The following is a 19,744-nucleotide window of genomic DNA, read 5'->3' as shown; positions in this document are numbered from 1 at the left end:
TAGAGAGCACAGCACACTCCTGCCCTCCCTCATTGACAAGTCCCAGCGTGCTGCCTTCCTCAGTGGTTTCTCTGCCAATTCTCTGTGCTGTCATTGTGAGTGAAGTGTCTCTTGAGGTTCACTCGGCAGCATCCAACGCAACAGGACAAGTCAGCTTGCCAGTCTGCCTCAGGGCACATTCATCCTCTTGCCTTTACCTCAGAGACACACTGCTAAGCTATGCCAGTTCACCTCATACCAAATTCTTCACCCAAGAATCCCTGCAGAGATGGCAGAGGCATAGAGAATAACCATCCAGAAAATTGATTTAATTTCTTTAAGGCCAAAAATGTTCCGATGTATGAGTCAAGGTGCATGGTGAACCATTTTATTCCTGAGTAGTGCCTTTGTTTCTGAATTTTCTTGCTCTTTTTTGGCATTTGTGGTGCCATGAATACCCAAAACTTAAGTTGGAGAATGACAGCACTACCACACATCAGTATAATCTCCTGACAGGGAACATGCTGGTTGAAGTGATTGTTCCAAATCCCAGGAGAAGCTATGGGTTCCATTGCTATTTGCAGTGAACAGCCTCAATGCCATTATAATTTGTGTTTCTTATGGCCTTTGGGCAAGAGGACAGAATGTCTGGTCTTTGTCAGTCATATGTTTGCATTCATCACTGGCCACCAAAGGCATACAGATTTTCTCCAGACTCAACTGTTTCCAAAATCGTATGGTGTGCTTGTTCAAGTTAATCTCTCAGTATGAACCTAGGTCATCTCCTACAAGTTTCATATAAATTTGGGGTCCTGGTGAACTCTTCGTACCACACAGGAGAGAAGAGAACAGGCAAGCTTTGACCCTGAGAATCTTGATCCTTTATAAATGTTTCTCCTTCCACATACTCCAGGGAGCATTCGATTACTGTACTCTCTCATTCTACATAATGAAACAACTCAAAGTCCTTTACAGATGTTTGAAATAATCAAGAGATTGAAACGAACACTACCAGTCACACCATACAAACTGTAACTCATTCAGAGAAACTTGATCTGTGTTTTCTCTCCAAACAGGCTAATAGCCTCTTGACCTGAACCCAGGGGCTAAACTTTATTAATTTAACTTTATTAATGCATGCTGTTCACAAAGACTGTCATCTAAGCGTGTGTTGGAAACATGGAATGATGTATGCACACCTTGTTATCATCAGTCCCAGGTGTTCTCCTTCATCTTGATAGAACATGTTTGATTCCCTGCTTAGAAGCTCCAGTGGTAAAGGCAATAATTTACTTGGATGTCTTAGGAGTATTTCCTTTGCTGTGTGGATCTTGGTTGTGTGGTATTTATTACCAACTTCAGAACAGAGCCTCTGGTCCCGGTCCTAGAATTCAGCAGTGCTAGAGAACAGTGTGTGTGTGTGTGTGTGTGTGTGTGTGTGTGTGTGTGACTCTTTTTTTAAGTTGTGCATAAATCTGCATTGGCTCCACCTGTAGATGCATAAATCACAAGGTGATCTGAGATCGTATCAGAGAATAACATTCATGTTTGAGATGTCGCTTGTGATCCTAGGTCAAGATCTAACAGACGTTTGAGAAAACAATCAGATTTTTTTTTCCTCCTGTGATGTTAATGTCATGTTATACAAGAAGTCAAATCAAACAGACACTTACTGTAATAAGTAAATGAGCATATTGTTTTGTTTTGTGTTTTTTCATTTCTTACAGGGTGATATCCAGCAGTTGCTGATTGTGGCTGATCCTAAAGCAGCCTATGACTACTGTGAGCACTATAGCCCAGACTGTGATACCCCACACCGTGATACACTGCAGGCGCAGGAACCTGAGGAAGAGGTCAGTATGAAGAAGACCCTACTGTGAGAGTGTATGTACCCACCTCACTCCTCAGAGCTCCATCTGGACTGGTTGCCAAGGAACAATAACCAACTACAACCATTAACCCATACACAAATGGATTTGAAAATATCAAATGTCAAATGTAATGAAAACAATCTTTTCCCTTATTATATTATCATTTACATCAAAATGGAGGAGAATTTGTTTTTTAACTCTTGGATCATAAGAATTTATTGCCAGGCCTCAGAGTATCTACATATGTGTAGTTTTTTTGTTTTTTGGGGGGTTTTTTTATCTCTCGGGATAAATGGCTACGTCAGTGGCTGGATCACAGTGAGAATACCTGACATGCCATAGGGTCTGAGTCCACTCTGCAGAGGCCTGGAGTTTGTTCTGCTAATGCACTTTGCAGATCCCTCTGCTATAGCAGTAGTTGGAAAGCAGAACTACTGGCACGTGCCGTATGTACCCATGCAGTATGACGTACAAAAACATTGTTTTACAGGGCTATGCATAAAAAAGCAATAGATCTACACTCCAAATCTATCAGAAACTCTGAGCACTCACTCTTGCAGCAATGAATTTTTAATATAACCGAAGCTGTAATGTCTATTCCCACATGAAACCATAGGCTACATTCTTAAAGTGTCTTACAACATGAAGACCATACAATCTATCATCTAGCATATGCCACCAAGGAGCCATAATTGCACTGACACATTACAGCAGAATGTATGTCTGTGGAATGGTGTTGTAGGCTTGGAATTTAACACTCATCCTTTAACACTCATCCTTTCCCTCTGAAATTCATCAGAACAAACACCACATGCCAATCAAAAAGACTGATTTGTCAATACAGACATTAAGGTTTGGATTTTTTACAGCCTCGGTTCCATAGTCTCAACTCACTGAGTGTTACCTTGCCTGCTGGATCATCATCTCCTATAAATCAGCGAATCAGGGCCTGGCTAGGCAGGCTAGTCCATCGTGTAGCCATTACGATTTGTCATGGAGAAAGGCCAACTGGCTTGTTAGTCTGTAGGCTCCAGCTTTCTGAGCTCCACAACTGCTTGGAGACTAACATGTAGTTGTCTTTGATGGATGAAGCAAGACAGAGAAAGAGAATCTGTTCCAGTAGCTTCATCTATCACTGTAACTGCCAATGCTTGTACACAAGAGAAAAAAAATAGAGATACTGAATGGAGGAATGCAGACAGTTGCGATGACTGGGAAGCGCATTAGCACATCGCTTTAACAATTCATTCAGTAACAACACTTTCCAGTCATTGATGAATGACTGTACAAGCAAACCCTGGTTCTAATACAATTTTGTTTTAGGCAGCGTTTTACGTAATGAAATTAACAACAGTCAAAGCTCCTGGTGTGCTTACATTTAATCAGTATAAAGGCTCAGGTTGAGTTAGCATTTTATTTGAGGCTAAAAAAAAAAAGAGAGATGTGTTACTACTTAAAGTTCATGTATTTTTCCCGTACTTTTCACTGTATCAGAGGAACTTTTGAACCATTTTATGAGATTTCTCAGATCCCAGCGACAGAGATTTAATGTTTAGTACAGGAACTTAAAGTACTTGGTCTCAAAGGCTTGAAGATGAAATATTCATAAAAAAAAAAAGGAAATGATATAGTGGCATGGGACACTTTTAGTGAATCACAGCCTCTAATTTGTTTCTCTTTAGATGTACTGCAGGATGTAATTTCCACACACAGGCTGATGAGGAAAAAAGAATGAAATAGGGGCAGTCATATAGCAGCTGCATCTTTTTTCTCATGACTTTTCTGGACAGGAATGAGTGTTTTATAGGGGTTTAAACAGCCACCTGCAAATGCACCCAGTAATGGTAGCCTAATGAAAATAATATGCTGAAAAGGCACTGATCAGTTTGATGATCAGATGCCTAATGCACAGCACTAATACAGCTTGGCAGATTTATTTGTGTTTGAAAAAAATTTAAATTCACAAAAAAAATGTCTCTATGGAAGCATTGTCTCAAACAATAGGTGACTGTTGAAGTGGTGTGAGGAGTGACAAACCACTCTGGTGTTAAGTAACTTGCTCCTTGCTGTTGAGCAAAACATGTTAAATCAAGTTCTAGCACAAAAGGGGCAGCAGATTGTTTGGGACAATGCCTCCATGAAATGACCCTTTTAAACGGGCTTAATTTCTAACCATATTATTATGTAATATACCAAGAGTGTATGTTACATTGTATGTGTGACAAAAGTGTTGTATTTTGGAAACACACACATTACTAACACTCCTTTGACCTTTCTCCCTCTTCCTGTGCAGTACACAACTGGTTTAGATTACGGTGAATTGTATGATTACTATGAGGGAACCACTACCACGGCAACCGATGAATATTCTGACCCTCAGGTAAAAAGAAGAACAATTACTTATGGTGTGTTTGTTTGTCATGTGGTGTATTGCTGTCCCTCCTCTCTGATCTCTCAGGCTCCTTTCTCCTCCCAATTACAGTGTGTTGTCTGTCTGTTTGTATTGCCTGTCTGTCAAGCAAACCCATCCTTCTGTATGTCTCTCTGTATATACAAATCTGTTATACGTTGTCTGTCACTGGAGTGGAATGAGCTCATCCATGAAGGTGAATATCTTTCTCTAGAAGGAAGCTGTGAAATCTCCTGTTTCTTTTTCTGTTCATCGTGATGTTGTTTATGTTGTAACCTTGTCCTTCTGTCACCATAACATTCCCTTTTTCCAGAGAAAGAAACGTAGTGTCTCCATGAAAAAGAAGAGGATGAAAAAGTCCCCTAAATCTAAAGCCAAGCCCCTAAAGTACCTGGTCCCCAAAAAAACAGCAGCTAAAAAATTAACCTATAAGAAGAAGAGACATGGCTACCAAGCAACAGCTCCTGCGAGAACAAAAGCCATTCTAGGGGTAACAGTACAAGTGTAGTTCAGATCAAATCACATCAAGATCTTTCCTCTGCAAAAGCAAAGGAAATCTCTGATGATAGTTTGGATGCTACCTCCTCGTCCCCACCTCCCCCACCCATCCCTGCCCCCACTCTTTCTCTCCTCTAGACTGTGCAGAAATGACACTAGAGGCTCAGCTAATAACTCTTGTGACGTGCTCATCCTATGTTAATCCTCCCTCTCTCCTTCCTTTTCTTCCTTCTCAATGTGACACAACTTCAGCTAACCAATATAGATGGAGAGTACTATACTGACAGGGACTACGGAACGATAGATGCTACTCAAACTCAGTCTCCCATTGACCCTACTGGACCAAATGAGGTAAATATTTTAGTCTCTTTTTTGATCACCTTTACATGATAAAAGAGGTTTGAAAATAAAAAAAAAAAAGGGAGAGACATCTTCCCAGGAAGACATGACAAGGAAGTATATGGTATGAAATGACAAAGACAAAACAATTCAGAGTAATTGTTCTGTTTTTACTGTTAATGTTTGTATTACAATTGTTAGTTGCTCAGGGGTTTGTTCAGAGGAACTGTTGGACAAAGATAAACAACACAAAGCTGAAAACCATGCCATGTCTCACGTTTAGTCAATCCACTTTCTTATACACTGCCATATAACACATTGTCAATCAGAATATGCGTTTTGTTCTCAAACAGAACCTCTGTCAGTGGATTGTCATGCCATTTGTTTTTTGCTTTCTGTTGTTTAAGTCAATGGTAGTTAAGGCTGCACTTAAGGAAAATTAAGGAAATCAATCAGTTTGTTCAAAGTATTACTCACTGAAATTTGTCAGAGTTAGTGGCTTAAAGGAAAGAAGGAATACAATGTAAAGCATGAAAATTTATATAACAGAATGCTCGATGAAAATTATTTCAGAATGGTTGGTGGTAAGAAGCATTTAAGTGTTAAATGAGTCATAGCTGAAGAATAAGAGTAATACACATGTGGGAGGCATGTTTGTTTTTTATTAGAGGATGCATTCCTCTGAGATCTGGCCAGTCTTTGTCTCTGCTTGTGGTCAAGCCTTTATATAAAAGGTCTGTGGTAATGAGAACCACACAGTGCTTAAATGAAGCAGCATGGTTCTCAGCACCCAGAGCCAACTATCTGCCAACTGTCTCAAGATGCACCTCCAAAACTGCTGCCTCCTCAGGTTGGAGTGTGAATAACACCTTTATGAAAAGTCTGTGTAAGTGAAATGAACTTTGTTCTCCATAAAGGCCTGTTTAAAATAAGGTAAATAAATCAGAAAATGCTTTTCTTACCATTGCTTATTCTGATTGGCCAATATGCAGCCATAGCCATGATTGACAAGACAGTACGTCCAATTAAAATTAGGCAAAGTTCTCTGGGAAAGTGAGTCAAAAACATGGCTAATGTGAGAAGTCACATTTATGCCATTCAAAATACTAGGGGGCGGGTGGGAGTATCAGATGCCCCTAGTAAGAGAAGGCATCAAAAAAGTTGCCCCTGAAACCTTCTGCAGTAGCTTGATTCCATAGTTCTGACTCTAACCATTTCAGCAGAACTGTAATCAACCGTGCAGATCCCTTTCACAGCCAGCTCTTTAGCGTAAGCTGTGTACTAGCCAAGTGTACCGATAGATGTTGTGGCACAAGAAAACAGACGTGAATATATTTTTTGTCATTTTGAAAAAAAAAAAGAAAAAGTAATGGCAAGTAAGGTTTGACTTGTGTCATGACATTTACAGTATTCACAAACAAAGCTAAATCAAAGTTATAGGGGGAGAGGTTTACACTGAGAGACTTTTGTTATAGCATAGTTTTGTATATTTATACTTTGGTGCCAAAAACAGAGTGCAGACATACCACACACATCATAACCTGGACATGGTGTGTATTAATATACATATATATTTATGTAACTACAAGAAAAAGAGCTGAATTCATTAAGTGATACGCTAAATAATTATGTATTAAGAAAATAACTGAAAACAGTAACGTTTCCAAATGTCTGCACTCTTCTGCTTCGCACATCTCTGTTTGAGTAGAGTAAGTTGCGCTTAATGAATTACATTAGTGTCATTTCAGACTTACTTCATTTATTTCAGTCTTTTCTCCATCATTATGCATAATTCTGCTTGGCCATTATGTTTAATATGGATAAAGACTGGGATATCTTCAAGTCTGTCATAGACTTATATGATGATATATTTTTGAAATCATATCAGAATTAGTAATGCTTTTGAAATCAAGGTAACACTTTATTTATCCCTCTGTGCTAAGTGCTAAATTAAGATGCTGAGCACTCATTTTAGATAATAAATGTAAAAACATTTACAATTTTGCAATTTATAATTGCATTCATTGCAATTTACACAAATTGCAATTTACATATTTATTAGTTACACATATATAATTTGGTAATGTGAGACTGCATCAGAATTATCACAGTCTTTTAAGAACTTAGTTGTATTTGTATTTAGTCACATTCGTAGTTTGATGTGATGTCTAATAATTGTAGCAATCACTTGACATGACAAAAATGATGCCTTCAGATGCCAACTATGAATGTTTGGGAGTCACTTAAAATGCTATTAAACATTTTCATGTCTTTACTCTTGATTAAAAAAAAAAAAACTTTCACGGATGTGCCTGGAATAACAGTATTTAGGTATTAACCCACCGTCAGCTTGCATTATATCAACATTTCAGATCAAAAGCCAATTGATTATAAAGCTTCCGTTTAACAACGGGAGGAAAATAAGGTGTTACCATGTTGCTATCCCAGTTATACCTGCATTCTTATTTAAAGTAAATCATGCTGGATTCGTTTTTTTTTTACCCTGCTCTGCATTAGAATTTGAAGACAGTAGTCCGAGGCTTAACTGCTTAACTAACATCCGTGTTCCTTTCGTTGCTCAACCCTGCGCTTCATTACTTGGGTAAAAATAAGGCTGTGGAAGAGGAAATTGTTGGTGACTATGTCACTGGGACGGCCCAAGCCGGTCAGGAGCCTACCGCTGTCCCAGAGGCCATGGAGCCCACCAACACTGCTGACCCTGGAGCGGACGCGTATGACTTTAAGGAGTATGACCTTAAGGAGTATGACTTGAGCGAACTTGACAAAAATCAGTATGAATACGGGGCATATGATGAGTTGCCAAATCCCACTGCCACTTATGAGGATGAGGTTGGTCCTGGGGTTCCTGCCGAAACTGATGTGGTGGAAACAGAGGTGAGTATCGCACCCCAGGTGACGCGCTGGGGGGTGCGTGCGATGGTCGCCGGTCGACCTGGTCTTGTGGATCCTGGGAGGTTAGCATGCATCTGGAAGCATCGTGGCTGCGTAGTTGAACGCTTGGCATGGGGAATTTGTCATTGTCGTGTTATGTGTGTGTTGAATCTGAAACATCTGTCATCACTATATCCTGAAAACAGTTAACATCTTTTCACACTGTCCAGGGCACGTTGAGAAGTGTTGTGGATCAAACTGACGCTGACACCAGAACCAAGGGTTTCTTTTCCCCTTGTCTCAAATACACACACATACACTCAGTCACACATGTAGACATAGGGACACGCACACAGACGAACACACACATGCAGACATGTAATCTGCAACAAACCACTGACCCCACCCCTACCTCCTCCACACCCACTCTCCGCCCATAAAAAATGGAGTCACTGCCATTGAAGCTCCTACTACTTTTTTTTTTCTTTTTCTTATGAAGAGGCAGTCAGTAACTCAAGTTGGCCCTGAAGGCATGACAATTACCCCATACCACAGACCCAGCTGTCTGCTCAGGCCCACCCTGGTCCCCCACCTCCAAACAAAGCATTATGTACTACCTGAGTATGACATAAGAGACTCATGGCAGAATGGAGCAGTTTTACCTGCCCAAGTCTGGTCATATTGGTGTGAACTGCAGTGTACTATGTGTGAGGCCTGCAAGCTTTCAAGGAATAAATGTTAGATTAAACGTTGCAGGGCTGTCCTTACACCCAACATCCTGTGAGGTCTGAAAAGGGACTTTTAACGCGCACATAGGTACACACACACACACACACACACTTAGCCATACAGGCTAAGCTTAGCTCAATTCTGCTTATACGCAGATCTTCACACAATGAATGGCTCCATTCTCCAGTGTCACCAGAGTGAGATAAGTACAAAACCAACAGCATCTGGCTGCCTTTCATCCACAGCACTCAACACTACACAGTGGCTCTGAGTTAAATCAACCAAACTGTTCCTGAATGGTAACTACATGATACCAAACAGAGCTGATGCCACATCTCCTAATAGGTCAGGGAACGGAGAGATACAATCGGAAGGGGAAATCACATGCTGATGTAGTGGCCCTCCACTGACACTTCCACCACAGTCATCTGCATCTGTTCATCCCACTGCACCATAATCCCTCTCTTTTCTTTTTTATCCCCAAGACACACAAAATCTGTTGTAAGGCAATGACCCTACTTTCCATCTCAAGCATAAAGCATGGAATGTTAAACAACCATCACCTTGCATTAGAACTAACACAATGTGCCCTTTGAACCCCCTCACCTTTCAACCTGGTTTCACTCAGTATTAGAACTGGTTGCATCCACTCTTCTTGAATGTAATACACAACAAATGTGTAAGAATATGACATAAATAGGTTTCAGTAGTCACGACAGGTAAGTTTAAATGAGTTCTGATCATTTTTTGAATGAGGAAGAGATAGATTTATTATTTTATATATATATATATATATATATATATATATATATATATATATATATATATATATTTATAAATACATATATGATATAAAATTTCTGAATTATAATGGCACTGGTGCAGTACATTACCTCATGCCATATTCTTACACATTCCTTTGAATGCATCCCCTTCTCTTTTTTCTACTACTGGCCCACTGAGATATGGTTTGAGCTGCTTTCAGCATTGCCATGTTGTGTGTGTGTTTTTAGGTTGGCGGAGGGCTTGGCTATTTGGGTCAGAAGGGAGAGAAGGGAGAGCCAGCTGTCATTGAGCCTGTAAGTGAAGAGACACAAAGCACATGATCCACTCCTTTTGTATGGCAAGAGGAAAAGAAATCTCATAAACGCGTCCCTTTTGAAGAGGACTGCAACAACATGTCAGAAATTATGTTTATACTGCATGGTGTTCCTGATAAGTTTTCTCTGCTTCACAGTTTGAATGTAAAGCCCATTTTGCACTGTGAACTTTCACTTTCAAAACCCCTTTCGTGCTAATCGTATCATTCTTCGAGCTGAATCTTTTTTGACCTGTCATAGGGAATGCTGATTGAAGGACCCCCTGGACCACCAGGCCCAGCTGTGAGTGACCCAAAATTTTGGAATATGTCAAATATTCTACACTATTACAACTTTCATCTTAACAAAAATGGAGAGCAGACCTCTTTATGTGCTTTGAGGCAGTGGTTATAGTATGTCATTGAGTTTCTGACATAAGTTCTCGCTCAGTTCCTTCACCTTTTATTGCCTACAGGGTCTTCCTGGTCCCCCAGGTCTACAAGGTCCTCCTGGCCCCTCTGGAGATCCTGGTGATAGGGTGAGTTTCTATTCTTGACACTGAGCTCTGTGTGGGTTAATGACCTCTGACCCAAGTTTTGGGGAGAGAGGAGGTGCGCTCTCTCTCTCTCTCTCTCTCTTGAGGATTCAGGATCTGTCATCATGTCTCCAGGGCTGAGTCAGATTTCTGGTTTGAGACTTTGCCTGTCATGATTCTTTTGGTACGTATCGTGTTTTCTATTCGTGACCCTGAGGCAAAACCCTAAAAAAAAAAAAATGAACCCAAAAGGTCCATAATATAGATCTTCATAGATTCTTTTAACTGGAAAAAGTTATGTCACTGATATAAAAAAAAACACTTAATTCATCAAAGCATTAGTTTTCACTTCACTGTGAACATAAGTGCAATTTGACTGAAAGGTGGAAATATAGTTACATCAAGACTGGCAAAGAGATATATGTACATCCAGAGAGAGAAGTATGGAGTAAAACATTGTCTGCCGCTTTGAGTTAAGGTCCAGTCAAATGGGTATGCTCTTCAACCCATGGCAGTAGTCAGGCCCAGAGAGGGCGTGAGACATAACATTCTTCCACCTTCCAGGTCCATACACCAGTTTCTTAGTAATGGAAAGCCTGAGGAATATAAAGCTTTTACCCAAGGCACTGGCCTGATTAATTCTGACTGGATTCTTTCGCCATTTGTTTATCCTCTGAGGAGGGTGTCAGGATCTTGTTGCTCAGTTTTCAGGGAGCTTATCACTGAACGGTGACCTGGAATGATCCTACTCCTCTCATTCCTCCTGTGTCTTCACCATGCTGTTGCGATCGTGCTGCTCTCTCTGCTGAGAAATAGTTGCCGGCTAGAGAATAGGATTAGGTTGCATGCAGCTGACTTAGAAATCTGAAACTTGTTCTCTGGGACTTTTTTGTTTGTTTGTTTGTTTGTTTGTTTGGACTTTTTTTTAGAAGGTTTATGGTGATGCACATATCTTCTCTTGATAAAGTCATACTTTGTGTTTGACGTATTAAAAGTGACCACATGCATACCCATTGACCAATCAGTCTATTCTCTCATTATTTTAAAAATTATGAATTTAATATTTTGTTGATGTATTATGTAGATCAGGTGTGGATACAAACCAGAAGTTCATGGATAGCTTTTAAGCTTATTGGTATGGTGGAAGTTGAACTCCATGGTCGTATTTAAAAATCGGCAGACACCCTCTCCTTCTATTGATTTGTTGGTTAGGAGTTTCAAAAAAGAGCATTCTTGTGTGTTGGCTCATTTGAAATTTATGTTATTGATCATCATTAGGAGTCATTTAGGGGTAGGCTTTGCACACAACCTCCACACGTTGCCTGGCGGCGTGGTGTTAGTTTTGGACTGTGGACAGTGCTTGGCCTCACAAACAAACTGACTCTGTGGAGTGTACAGAGCGCATAGTAATGATGCTAAGAGTTACTGAGCAAACATACCAGCACAGGCTGAGAAAATATCCGTTTAGTCTGAGAGAGAGAGAGAGAGAGAGAGAGAGAGAGAGAGAGAGTTAAAGATGTAGACAAGACATTGGGACACATTAATGCAGCTCTAAAAAGCTTAAACGGGACAAGCAGTGAACTAAACGGCTTACATCATAGCTATCTCTTCTTAGACGCCCAGTGTTACTGGAATGAACTGCAATCAACCATTAGCCAGTCCCATTTGCCTCTGTTATAGAAGCTTAATCTGAGATGACATTCTGTAATATATTTCATATTCTCCACAGTAAGATGTCTTTGGGAAATTAGAGGTGAAATTGCACCATGGATCATGCGACCAGAGGTCATGGATCATGTGACCAGTTGACATAGATTCAGAGACTGTACTGACCCTGGACTATAGTGAATGTACTGAGAGGCCTTGAACATAAATTTGTGTTAGCTCAGTGACCCGCCAAGTACAGGTTCCTTACGATTATTTAACTGTTACAGCTCAGTTGGACTCAAAGGAAACGTAAAATAATATTGCAGATTAGTTTAAGGAAATGGGTCACCAGGGAAAGAGAAAGAAAGAAACCCACCTGGAAGAACAAGTCCAATAGTCATACTGTATGGAAAAGCCATTAAGGCAGTGGAACATCAACAGGTTCTGAACATGGAAATGGCTTTTATTGAGGAGGTGTGGAGATTATGAGGTTTTTTTTTACATGGGTTTCCCTACTGTTTCCTTTCTCTGTCATCTCTCTCTCTCTCTCTCTCTCTCTCTCTCTCTCTCTTTCACATTTTGATGTTTGTGACCCCCCTTTTCCCTCCCTTTACACACATACACTCTCTCATTCTTTCTTTTTTGTTCTGTCTTTCAGGGTCCCGCTGGGCGTGCTGGCCTTCCTGGAGCGGATGGTTTGCCAGGACCTCCTGGCACCATGCTGATGCTGCCAGTAAGACTCTTTCAAAAAATCAGATGTCTTAATATCCTGGCCTAGCAAAGAACAGCACCTCCTATCATATTTTTTTAAATGAAATGTTTATGAAATTTTGCAGCAACTAAGAAATTCTTCTTTAGTAGATTTTAAGAAAATGTGATAATATCTGAATCTTTAGGTAACGTGTAATAATAAATAATAAGAATATGTAATTGGTCATCGGTGTGTGTCTGTGTTTGACAGTTCCGTTTTGGAGGGGATGGGGAGAAAGGCCCAGTCGTATCTGCTCAGGAAGCTCAGGCCCAGGCCATTCTCTCCCAGGCCAGGGTAAGTAAACTGGGAAGCATACCCAACAAATGGCCCTGGTTGCTTTGCACAGCTGCTCAAGCGGGGGAAGGGCCAGGTTACAGGCGCTTTACGGCCCTTCGGTTTGGAGAACGGGCCAAGAGGGAGGGAGGGTGTTTGGAGTAGTGGTAAAGGGTTTGGCCTGCCCACATTTGTACGTACTAAAAGGAGTGATAGCCTAGTGGTCCAGGGCAACACTGCCTGTTTGGACAGATGTGAGAGCCTGTTAAAAATACCAGGCAGGTTCGCGACCCGAGGGTGGGCAGGTCCAACAGGTGTCAGAGGTTAGCTGGAAGTGCCGAGGTTTGGCCTTGAGCCGGACCTCCTCAGGCCACTGCTTGCTGTATCATCATTAAATGTGAATGTGAGCTTGCTCTGCCACAGTAAAGAGAACAAGGAGTGGGGAGAAGTAATGAAAGAGTGTTTGACATGTGGTAGGTGTGAGAGAGGAGTTTGCTGCGGTTCTGACTGATGGTTTGTGTTTCCACAGCTCGCCATGAGAGGCCCCCCAGGCCCAATGGGTCTTACTGGAAGGTCCGGCCCTGTGGTGAGTGTCCCCATTAGAAAAAAAAAAAGGAAAGTCCCTCAGTGTGTGTCCTTCCCCACACCTCGAACTGTGAACGAGTGAAAAACTGAAATATAATTCCTATTTTTCTCTTTCATCTATTAAATCATGTAGGGGTATATTTATTGCAGCTCTTTAGATGTTTCGAACTCTTCTGTTCATGATATAAAGTTTTCCTGTGTTCTCTCTATCCACATTCATCTCTCTTTCACCACCCCATCACTCACACACACATATACGCACACCTGATACACACAACGTAACATAATACCTTACTATATTACTACATGTATTACATGCAGCTTCCAGTAGCCAGGTAGTTGGCTAATGACCATTGTATCAGCCTTTGTATCTCTTTTAGCCATGCCTGCTGCCAAGACGGCATTTCCCAGTCCTTCTCTCTGTCAGCTAGTGCTCCTGAGGACTTGTTGATACATGATCCTCCACTTAACTAGAGGCAAAGTCACTTCAGGCTGAGCAACTGGAATGATCCTGCTAAGTTCAGGCTTTTACAGTCTCAGACAGGAATAATGAGGGGAAAATGCCCTAAAATGGGCTCTCTAGAATTTTGGGGTGGGGGGTAGCTGAACAAGATAAGAGATTTTAGGCACTCAAGTATACTTAGTGTATTTTTATATGCTTCTTTGTAGTCCTTGTTCCACTGAAAATGTATGAAAACAGTAGAATTCAAAAGGACTTTTTTGACTGTATAATGCATACTATTCATTCAGCTGAGATGTGCAACTGTAATTGACAAATAACTACTTGTGCATCGTTTGGAAGTATAATTGAAAGTAAATGCAGACAGGTTGAATTTTCTAAATGACAACATTTCTACATTCCTGCTTCTGTAACCTGCTATTGCTCTGTGCAGTTTTAGACCTCAACATGAGTGAAAAAAGGACCCAATTTAGTTATTAAGCCTGTACTGTAGGGAAGCAATTCTGAGGTCAGAAATGACTATGTTCAGACCAGAAGTATGTCTCATTGTGCTAAACTGCTATCACATGGTGGTGCTAAAGAGAAAGGGGAGGCTATTTAACTGAGCTCAACATATAGTCAAAACTCTCTCTGAGTAATATGATTTTATACATGAAAAACAAGTCACACGCATTAGTCATCTTGTCAGCCTGTCATTTTTCCTTTTTTGTGAGATATTCACCCAAAATTCAAATGTAATTCATTTTTTTCTTTCTTCTAGAGGTTGAGAAAACTGGAGTAGCTTGTTGAATTGCCCAAGGTTGCCACCTGCTGCTTATGTGTATGCTATACATGAGTTCAAAGTGCAACCTCTTTTAATAGTTTTTCAGCATTGTTTTGATCTAATTATTCTCTTTTGCTCTCTCTCTCTCTCTCTCTCTCTCTCTCTCTCTCTCTCTCTGTCTTTTTCTCTTTCTCTCAGGGTATTCCTGGAGCTCCTGGACTGAAGGGTGAGAGTGGAGACCCTGGTCCTCAGGTATCACGTCATTGACCAGTTTGTTATTAAACCCATCAATTATAGATGTAGACCTATAACAGATTCCAGACTCAGTTGATATCAACAACCTCACATGTAAATTATATACTCCAGGGCCCCAGGGGTGTTCAAGGTCCACCAGGACAATCTGGAAAACCTGGCAAGAGGGTGAGTAGAGTGTCTTGTTTGTAGCTCAGTCAGAGAATTGAGTTTTACACTACATTCTCTCTGCATTGTACTCTACACTCAAGCTTTGTCATTTACCTTAACAAAAGCCAAGCGAAACTCTAGCCATGTCTAAATTAAATTCGATATTTTTCCCCCTCAAGTCCACTCAATATCCAAGTCAAATGGTAAAGATGTTTATCCTCAGTTTTTGGATTATGAAGGATGTTTCCAGAATTTACGCATGTTTTTGCTTTTATGCAGTTTTTGCTGGATGTGCTGTTATACAACGAGTTTTAGAATACATCATTTTCAATCTAGGGTCGTGCTGGAGCTGATGGCGCTCGTGGAATGCCTGGGGAGTCGGGGGCCAAGGTATGGCACACATTATCACAAGCAAATTTGTAAATATAAACACCAAAATCTGTAATGACATGGATCTGATCAAAGAGGTAACCTCATCATCTCTCTGTGATTTGTTTAGGGTGACAGAGGCTTTGACGGACTTCCAGGTCTTCCTGGTGAGAAGGGGCACAGGGTAAGTACACATACCTCTCCTACACCACAGACCGTAAATAGTCAGAGTGGACAGCTTTTCAGCTTTCTCTAAGACAGATGAGTGAGAATTGCACTACATTTTGTAAGACATAGAGTGATAATAAAAATAGTGTAGTTTACAAAACTTGAGACTTCATTGTCCCTTATTAAGAGAAGACCAAACCAGTACACACTAAGAAATGCACTACCATACAGAAGAGGATACTGAATGGTATTTCTGAATAGTTTCAATTAACAATGGGTCTTTGTTCCCTGGAAAAAAAAGAAAATAATCAAGCATTAATGAGATTATGGTCAAATTATGGTTGATTTGCCAGATTAAACTAACCTGGCATTGTGATAGCTCAAAGATTTATCAGTGGAATGTTTACTGTATGGAGTTTAAATGCCTTTGGCATTTTTTCTGTGTCTTTTCTGTGCCAGATTTGGTCAATGACTAATCTACAGTGGTCAGTGGGTACAACTGTAGGCACAGACCTGGTCTTTAATTTATACGAGTCATCAAAAAGAAACTCCCAAATCAGATAATTAACTTATGAAGCAGTCAATAAGTGCATGTACAGTGACTGATCATTTGAACCAGATGGTTTAAGTCAGTGATTTTGGTCATTTGGACCATTTCCTCTGCACCACAAACATGAATTCATGTTATATCTGTGTAACTAAGTAAAATACATTTCAGGACATGAGGTTTTCAATACATATTTTGCACTGTATATGTGTACTGACTAAAACGTTTAAATATCATTGAAATGTCTTTGTGAGGTTTGAAGTGAATGAAAATTAGACTGTGTAATTTCAGACATTTTGCCGCTGCACGTCTTTGTGGAGTTTTGTGATACACGTGGTAACAGTGATTCACATAGAAGGACAGCACCGAAACCTTCTGAGATGAAATTAGGAACAATGAGTTCAAAGCAGAGACCGATTTTTCACCTCCAATCTGAGGCAGATGTTTTTTTCCAATCTCTGTACTTTTTTCTAATCTAACCCTGGATAATTACTGGATATTTCACGCCACACACAATCACCAATAAACAAAAGTTATGAACAGGAAGAGAATCGCTACTGCTAATAATATTGTCTCTTTATTTCTTTTTCTTGTTTTTTTTTTCCTCCCAAATCTGTTTCTTGCCAATAGGGAGAGTTTGGACCCCCAGGACCCCCGGGTCCCCCTGGAGAGGATGGACAGAGAGTGAGTGTCTCTTTCTTTTTTTAATCACTCAGTTTTTCCCTTCGTTTATGTGTGTCTTTGTATCTGAAAGGTGGTCTTTCCTTTTGCTTTTTATCTGTAGGGTGAGGACGGAGAGATTGGGCCAAGAGGATTGGCTGGTGAGACTGTAAGTGTTTCCTTCTCTCTAAATTTTTCATTCATTCATTGATTCAATTTATTATTTGAAGGTACAGTATACATACATTGAGCTGTTTTCTCCACCAGAGGGCAGGATTACATCATTTTTCTTTAGAATTCACAGTTCCTTAATGTATGACAAATTCGTTCACTTATTTGAGGGTCCTCTGTCTCTTTCTCCTAACAGGGGCCAAGAGGTCTACTTGGTCCAAGAGGTCCTCCTGGACCACCTGGGCAGCCTGTGAGTATTTTCTATATCCATTATTTTGATTATATTCTTTTAACAGTAGCTTGTTGCTAATTATGTATATGTTTGAATTTCTCCAGGGTGTTGCTGGTGTTGATGGTCCTCCTGGTCCAAAAGGAAACATGGTAAGACCACAAAAAATCTTTATTCAACTGCTTTAGTTCATGTACCATAGAGGGTGACGATGTGGAGACTGCTTACCTTCACAGTGTTGGGCTCTGTTTGACACTGTGGACTAGTTTAGGCTAGCTTTTACAAATTTTGCAAACTTTGCAGCTGTGTAGTTCAAGGGTTAAATGTTTCACACAGCGCCACAGAAGGGAGGTTGCCCTTTCTGAGGTGTATATGACCTTCCTGTAGCAAAATGACCTCACTTTTAGTCTAGAGATGTAGGAACATATTAGCACATTTAACAGTACTTTCACAACCCAGTCTGCCAAAAGTCCAGCTAACAGTTTAAGACCACCAACGTATTGTTTGTGGGTTTCTGCGGTCGACAGATAATAAGCTCGTGTATGGAAGGTAGATAAGGTATTCCCTTAGAGAAAGGTCAACACACCACAGTGTCACAATTAATCTTGATCTCTCTATAAGAGCAGACATTGTTTGCGAGAGGTCTGCTCGGTTGAACATACACGGATTAGAGGATGTCAGGTCTAAAAACAAGACCCCAAGAGGGGCCCATATCCATACATCAAGGTGGAGAGCGCTTTGCCAAAACAGGAGAGGGATATTTTACACATGTGAACCCAAAGGCATTCCTCTGGAGTACAAGACACTTGTTTGGAGATTATACACAAGTCAGGGAGACGCCACTTCTACTCTACTACCAGTCATGCTAATATCTTTTCTCACTCTTCAAAAACCTAAAAAAATGGTGATTTGTTCTCAAGATACCAAACAAAACCAGTTGCTCTTCTATAAAGTGTCCACGCAATCAGATATTTGTTTACCGAAAGTGTATGCATTCTTCTATAGAGGACCTGTGCGTGTGTGTGTGTGTTTGTGTGTGAGAGAGAGAGAGAGAGAGAGAGAGAGAGAGAGTGTGTGTTTTAAGGGATTGTTGGATGAGGAGGAGACTGGTGTTTGATTTGAAATGCCAGGAGTGCGACTGACAAATTGTTTCTGTCTTTGTTTAGGGACCTCAAGGAGAGCCAGGTCCTCCTGGACAGCAGGGGATTCCAGGGACTCAAGTGAGTTCAGTCAGACACAGACAGTCACTTAGACCAAAACACAAAACCAGAACGCTTTATTTCTGTTACACTAGGCTGTGCTTGTGTTTGTTTTGATTATATGTTTTATACATCCAGTAGTTTTCACTCCAGTGACTAAAAATATGTTTTTCCATCTTGATTTTATTTCAATTTAATATACACAAGGTTGTGCATAAGCTCTCCCTCTCAGTTTTCTCATGGTAGCCAAATCGTATTTTTTCTGAGTGGGAGTATAGTTTTCAGTAAAGTAAATTATTCATCAACTGTCAGAGACACATTAGTTCCTTTTATCACATTCCATTCTTTTATATTTACACATTAGTTTTTTGAAATTGAGTGACTCAAATATGCATTAATATAAAAGAGGTCTGGAATCCTAATCATTCTATTTATGAATAAGCCTGTCATTTTTGGATTAGCTGAATTTAGCCCTCTCACCTCTCTCCCACTGTGCCCTCCCTGGACTAAAATGATGTGGTATATTTGTCTGAAATTTTGCTGGGTTCAGGGGAAGTCAGTTCACTCAAAGCACCTCATTCATGTGGCAGGATAAGCCACACCTGCAATAGCAAGGGCTTAGAACTAGCCTCAGATTTGCCTTGTGTGATGATAAACACACACACACACACACATATACAAACATGCATATGCATATGCATATACACCCTTAGTGCACAAAGTGTGCACACGCTCAAACAAGCACACCCACACACGAAATGCCACACACGCACGCACTCTCTCTCTCTCTCAGGGACAATCAGTCCATTATTGGCTCCAGGCATCAGTTAGCAAGTCTACCTAGCACACACCTACCACTGCTCCCTACATGTCTCCCAGTACTGTGTCCTGCTACCATGGCAACAAAGCCTGAGTTTTTGTTTTTTGTTTGTTTGCTTCTGTCACACACAGGGTCTGCCTGGCCCTCAAGGCCCTATTGGACCACCTGGTGAAAAAGTAAGTTCCCCACTGTTTTATTGCCTGTTTTTTCTTTTGAAGGTTTACCAACAATTTACAATAACTCCTCTGGGCAGTAAGCTTTAAGTTAGCAAAAAGTGTTATGTGACTTTTAAGCACTGGTTAAAAACTTGGTGCCAGCAGTCTCAAGGTGTAATTTGCATATCTGTAATGACACACATATCAATATTT

At 40.5% G+C, this 19,744-nt stretch overlaps 1 protein-coding gene across 4 annotated transcripts in view; it reads left to right on the top strand.

Annotated features, from left to right (window-relative positions):
• The window catches only part of col11a1a (collagen, type XI, alpha 1a), a 68,105-nt gene that overhangs the window by 15,741 nt on the left and 32,620 nt on the right, over nucleotides 1-19,744 (top strand). The window contains exons 5-24 of one of the 4 annotated variants that reach the window (XM_030768581.1): nucleotides 1,707-1,832; nucleotides 4,144-4,230; nucleotides 5,011-5,109; nucleotides 7,711-8,010; nucleotides 9,732-9,797; nucleotides 10,059-10,100; nucleotides 10,273-10,335; nucleotides 12,638-12,712; nucleotides 12,941-13,024; nucleotides 13,533-13,589; nucleotides 15,010-15,063; nucleotides 15,178-15,231; nucleotides 15,550-15,603; nucleotides 15,713-15,766; nucleotides 16,928-16,981; nucleotides 17,082-17,126; nucleotides 17,325-17,378; nucleotides 17,465-17,509; nucleotides 18,524-18,577; nucleotides 19,508-19,552. In XM_030768581.1, the coding sequence (XP_030624441.1) occupies nucleotides 1,707-1,832; nucleotides 4,144-4,230; nucleotides 5,011-5,109; nucleotides 7,711-8,010; nucleotides 9,732-9,797; nucleotides 10,059-10,100; nucleotides 10,273-10,335; nucleotides 12,638-12,712; nucleotides 12,941-13,024; nucleotides 13,533-13,589; nucleotides 15,010-15,063; nucleotides 15,178-15,231; nucleotides 15,550-15,603; nucleotides 15,713-15,766; nucleotides 16,928-16,981; nucleotides 17,082-17,126; nucleotides 17,325-17,378; nucleotides 17,465-17,509; nucleotides 18,524-18,577; nucleotides 19,508-19,552 (1,512 nt within the window). Of the gene's footprint in view, nucleotides 1-1,706; nucleotides 1,833-4,143; nucleotides 4,253-4,573; nucleotides 4,751-4,942; nucleotides 5,110-7,710; nucleotides 8,011-9,731; nucleotides 9,798-10,058; nucleotides 10,101-10,272; nucleotides 10,336-12,637; nucleotides 12,713-12,940; nucleotides 13,025-13,532; nucleotides 13,590-15,009; nucleotides 15,064-15,177; nucleotides 15,232-15,549; nucleotides 15,604-15,712; nucleotides 15,767-16,927; nucleotides 16,982-17,081; nucleotides 17,127-17,324; nucleotides 17,379-17,464; nucleotides 17,510-18,523; nucleotides 18,578-19,507; nucleotides 19,553-19,744 lie in introns of all 4 variants that reach the window. The other 3 variants (XM_030768582.1, XM_030768580.1, XM_030768583.1) reach the window with 3 other exon arrangements.

The sequence above is a fragment of the Chanos chanos genome, chromosome 3 (assembly GCF_902362185.1).
Source record: "Chanos chanos chromosome 3, fChaCha1.1, whole genome shotgun sequence".
NCBI classification, from domain to species: domain Eukaryota; kingdom Metazoa; phylum Chordata; class Actinopteri; order Gonorynchiformes; family Chanidae; genus Chanos; species Chanos chanos.
The sequence above is the reverse complement of the archived record's forward strand: the minus strand, read 5'-3'. Positions and strand labels throughout refer to the sequence as shown.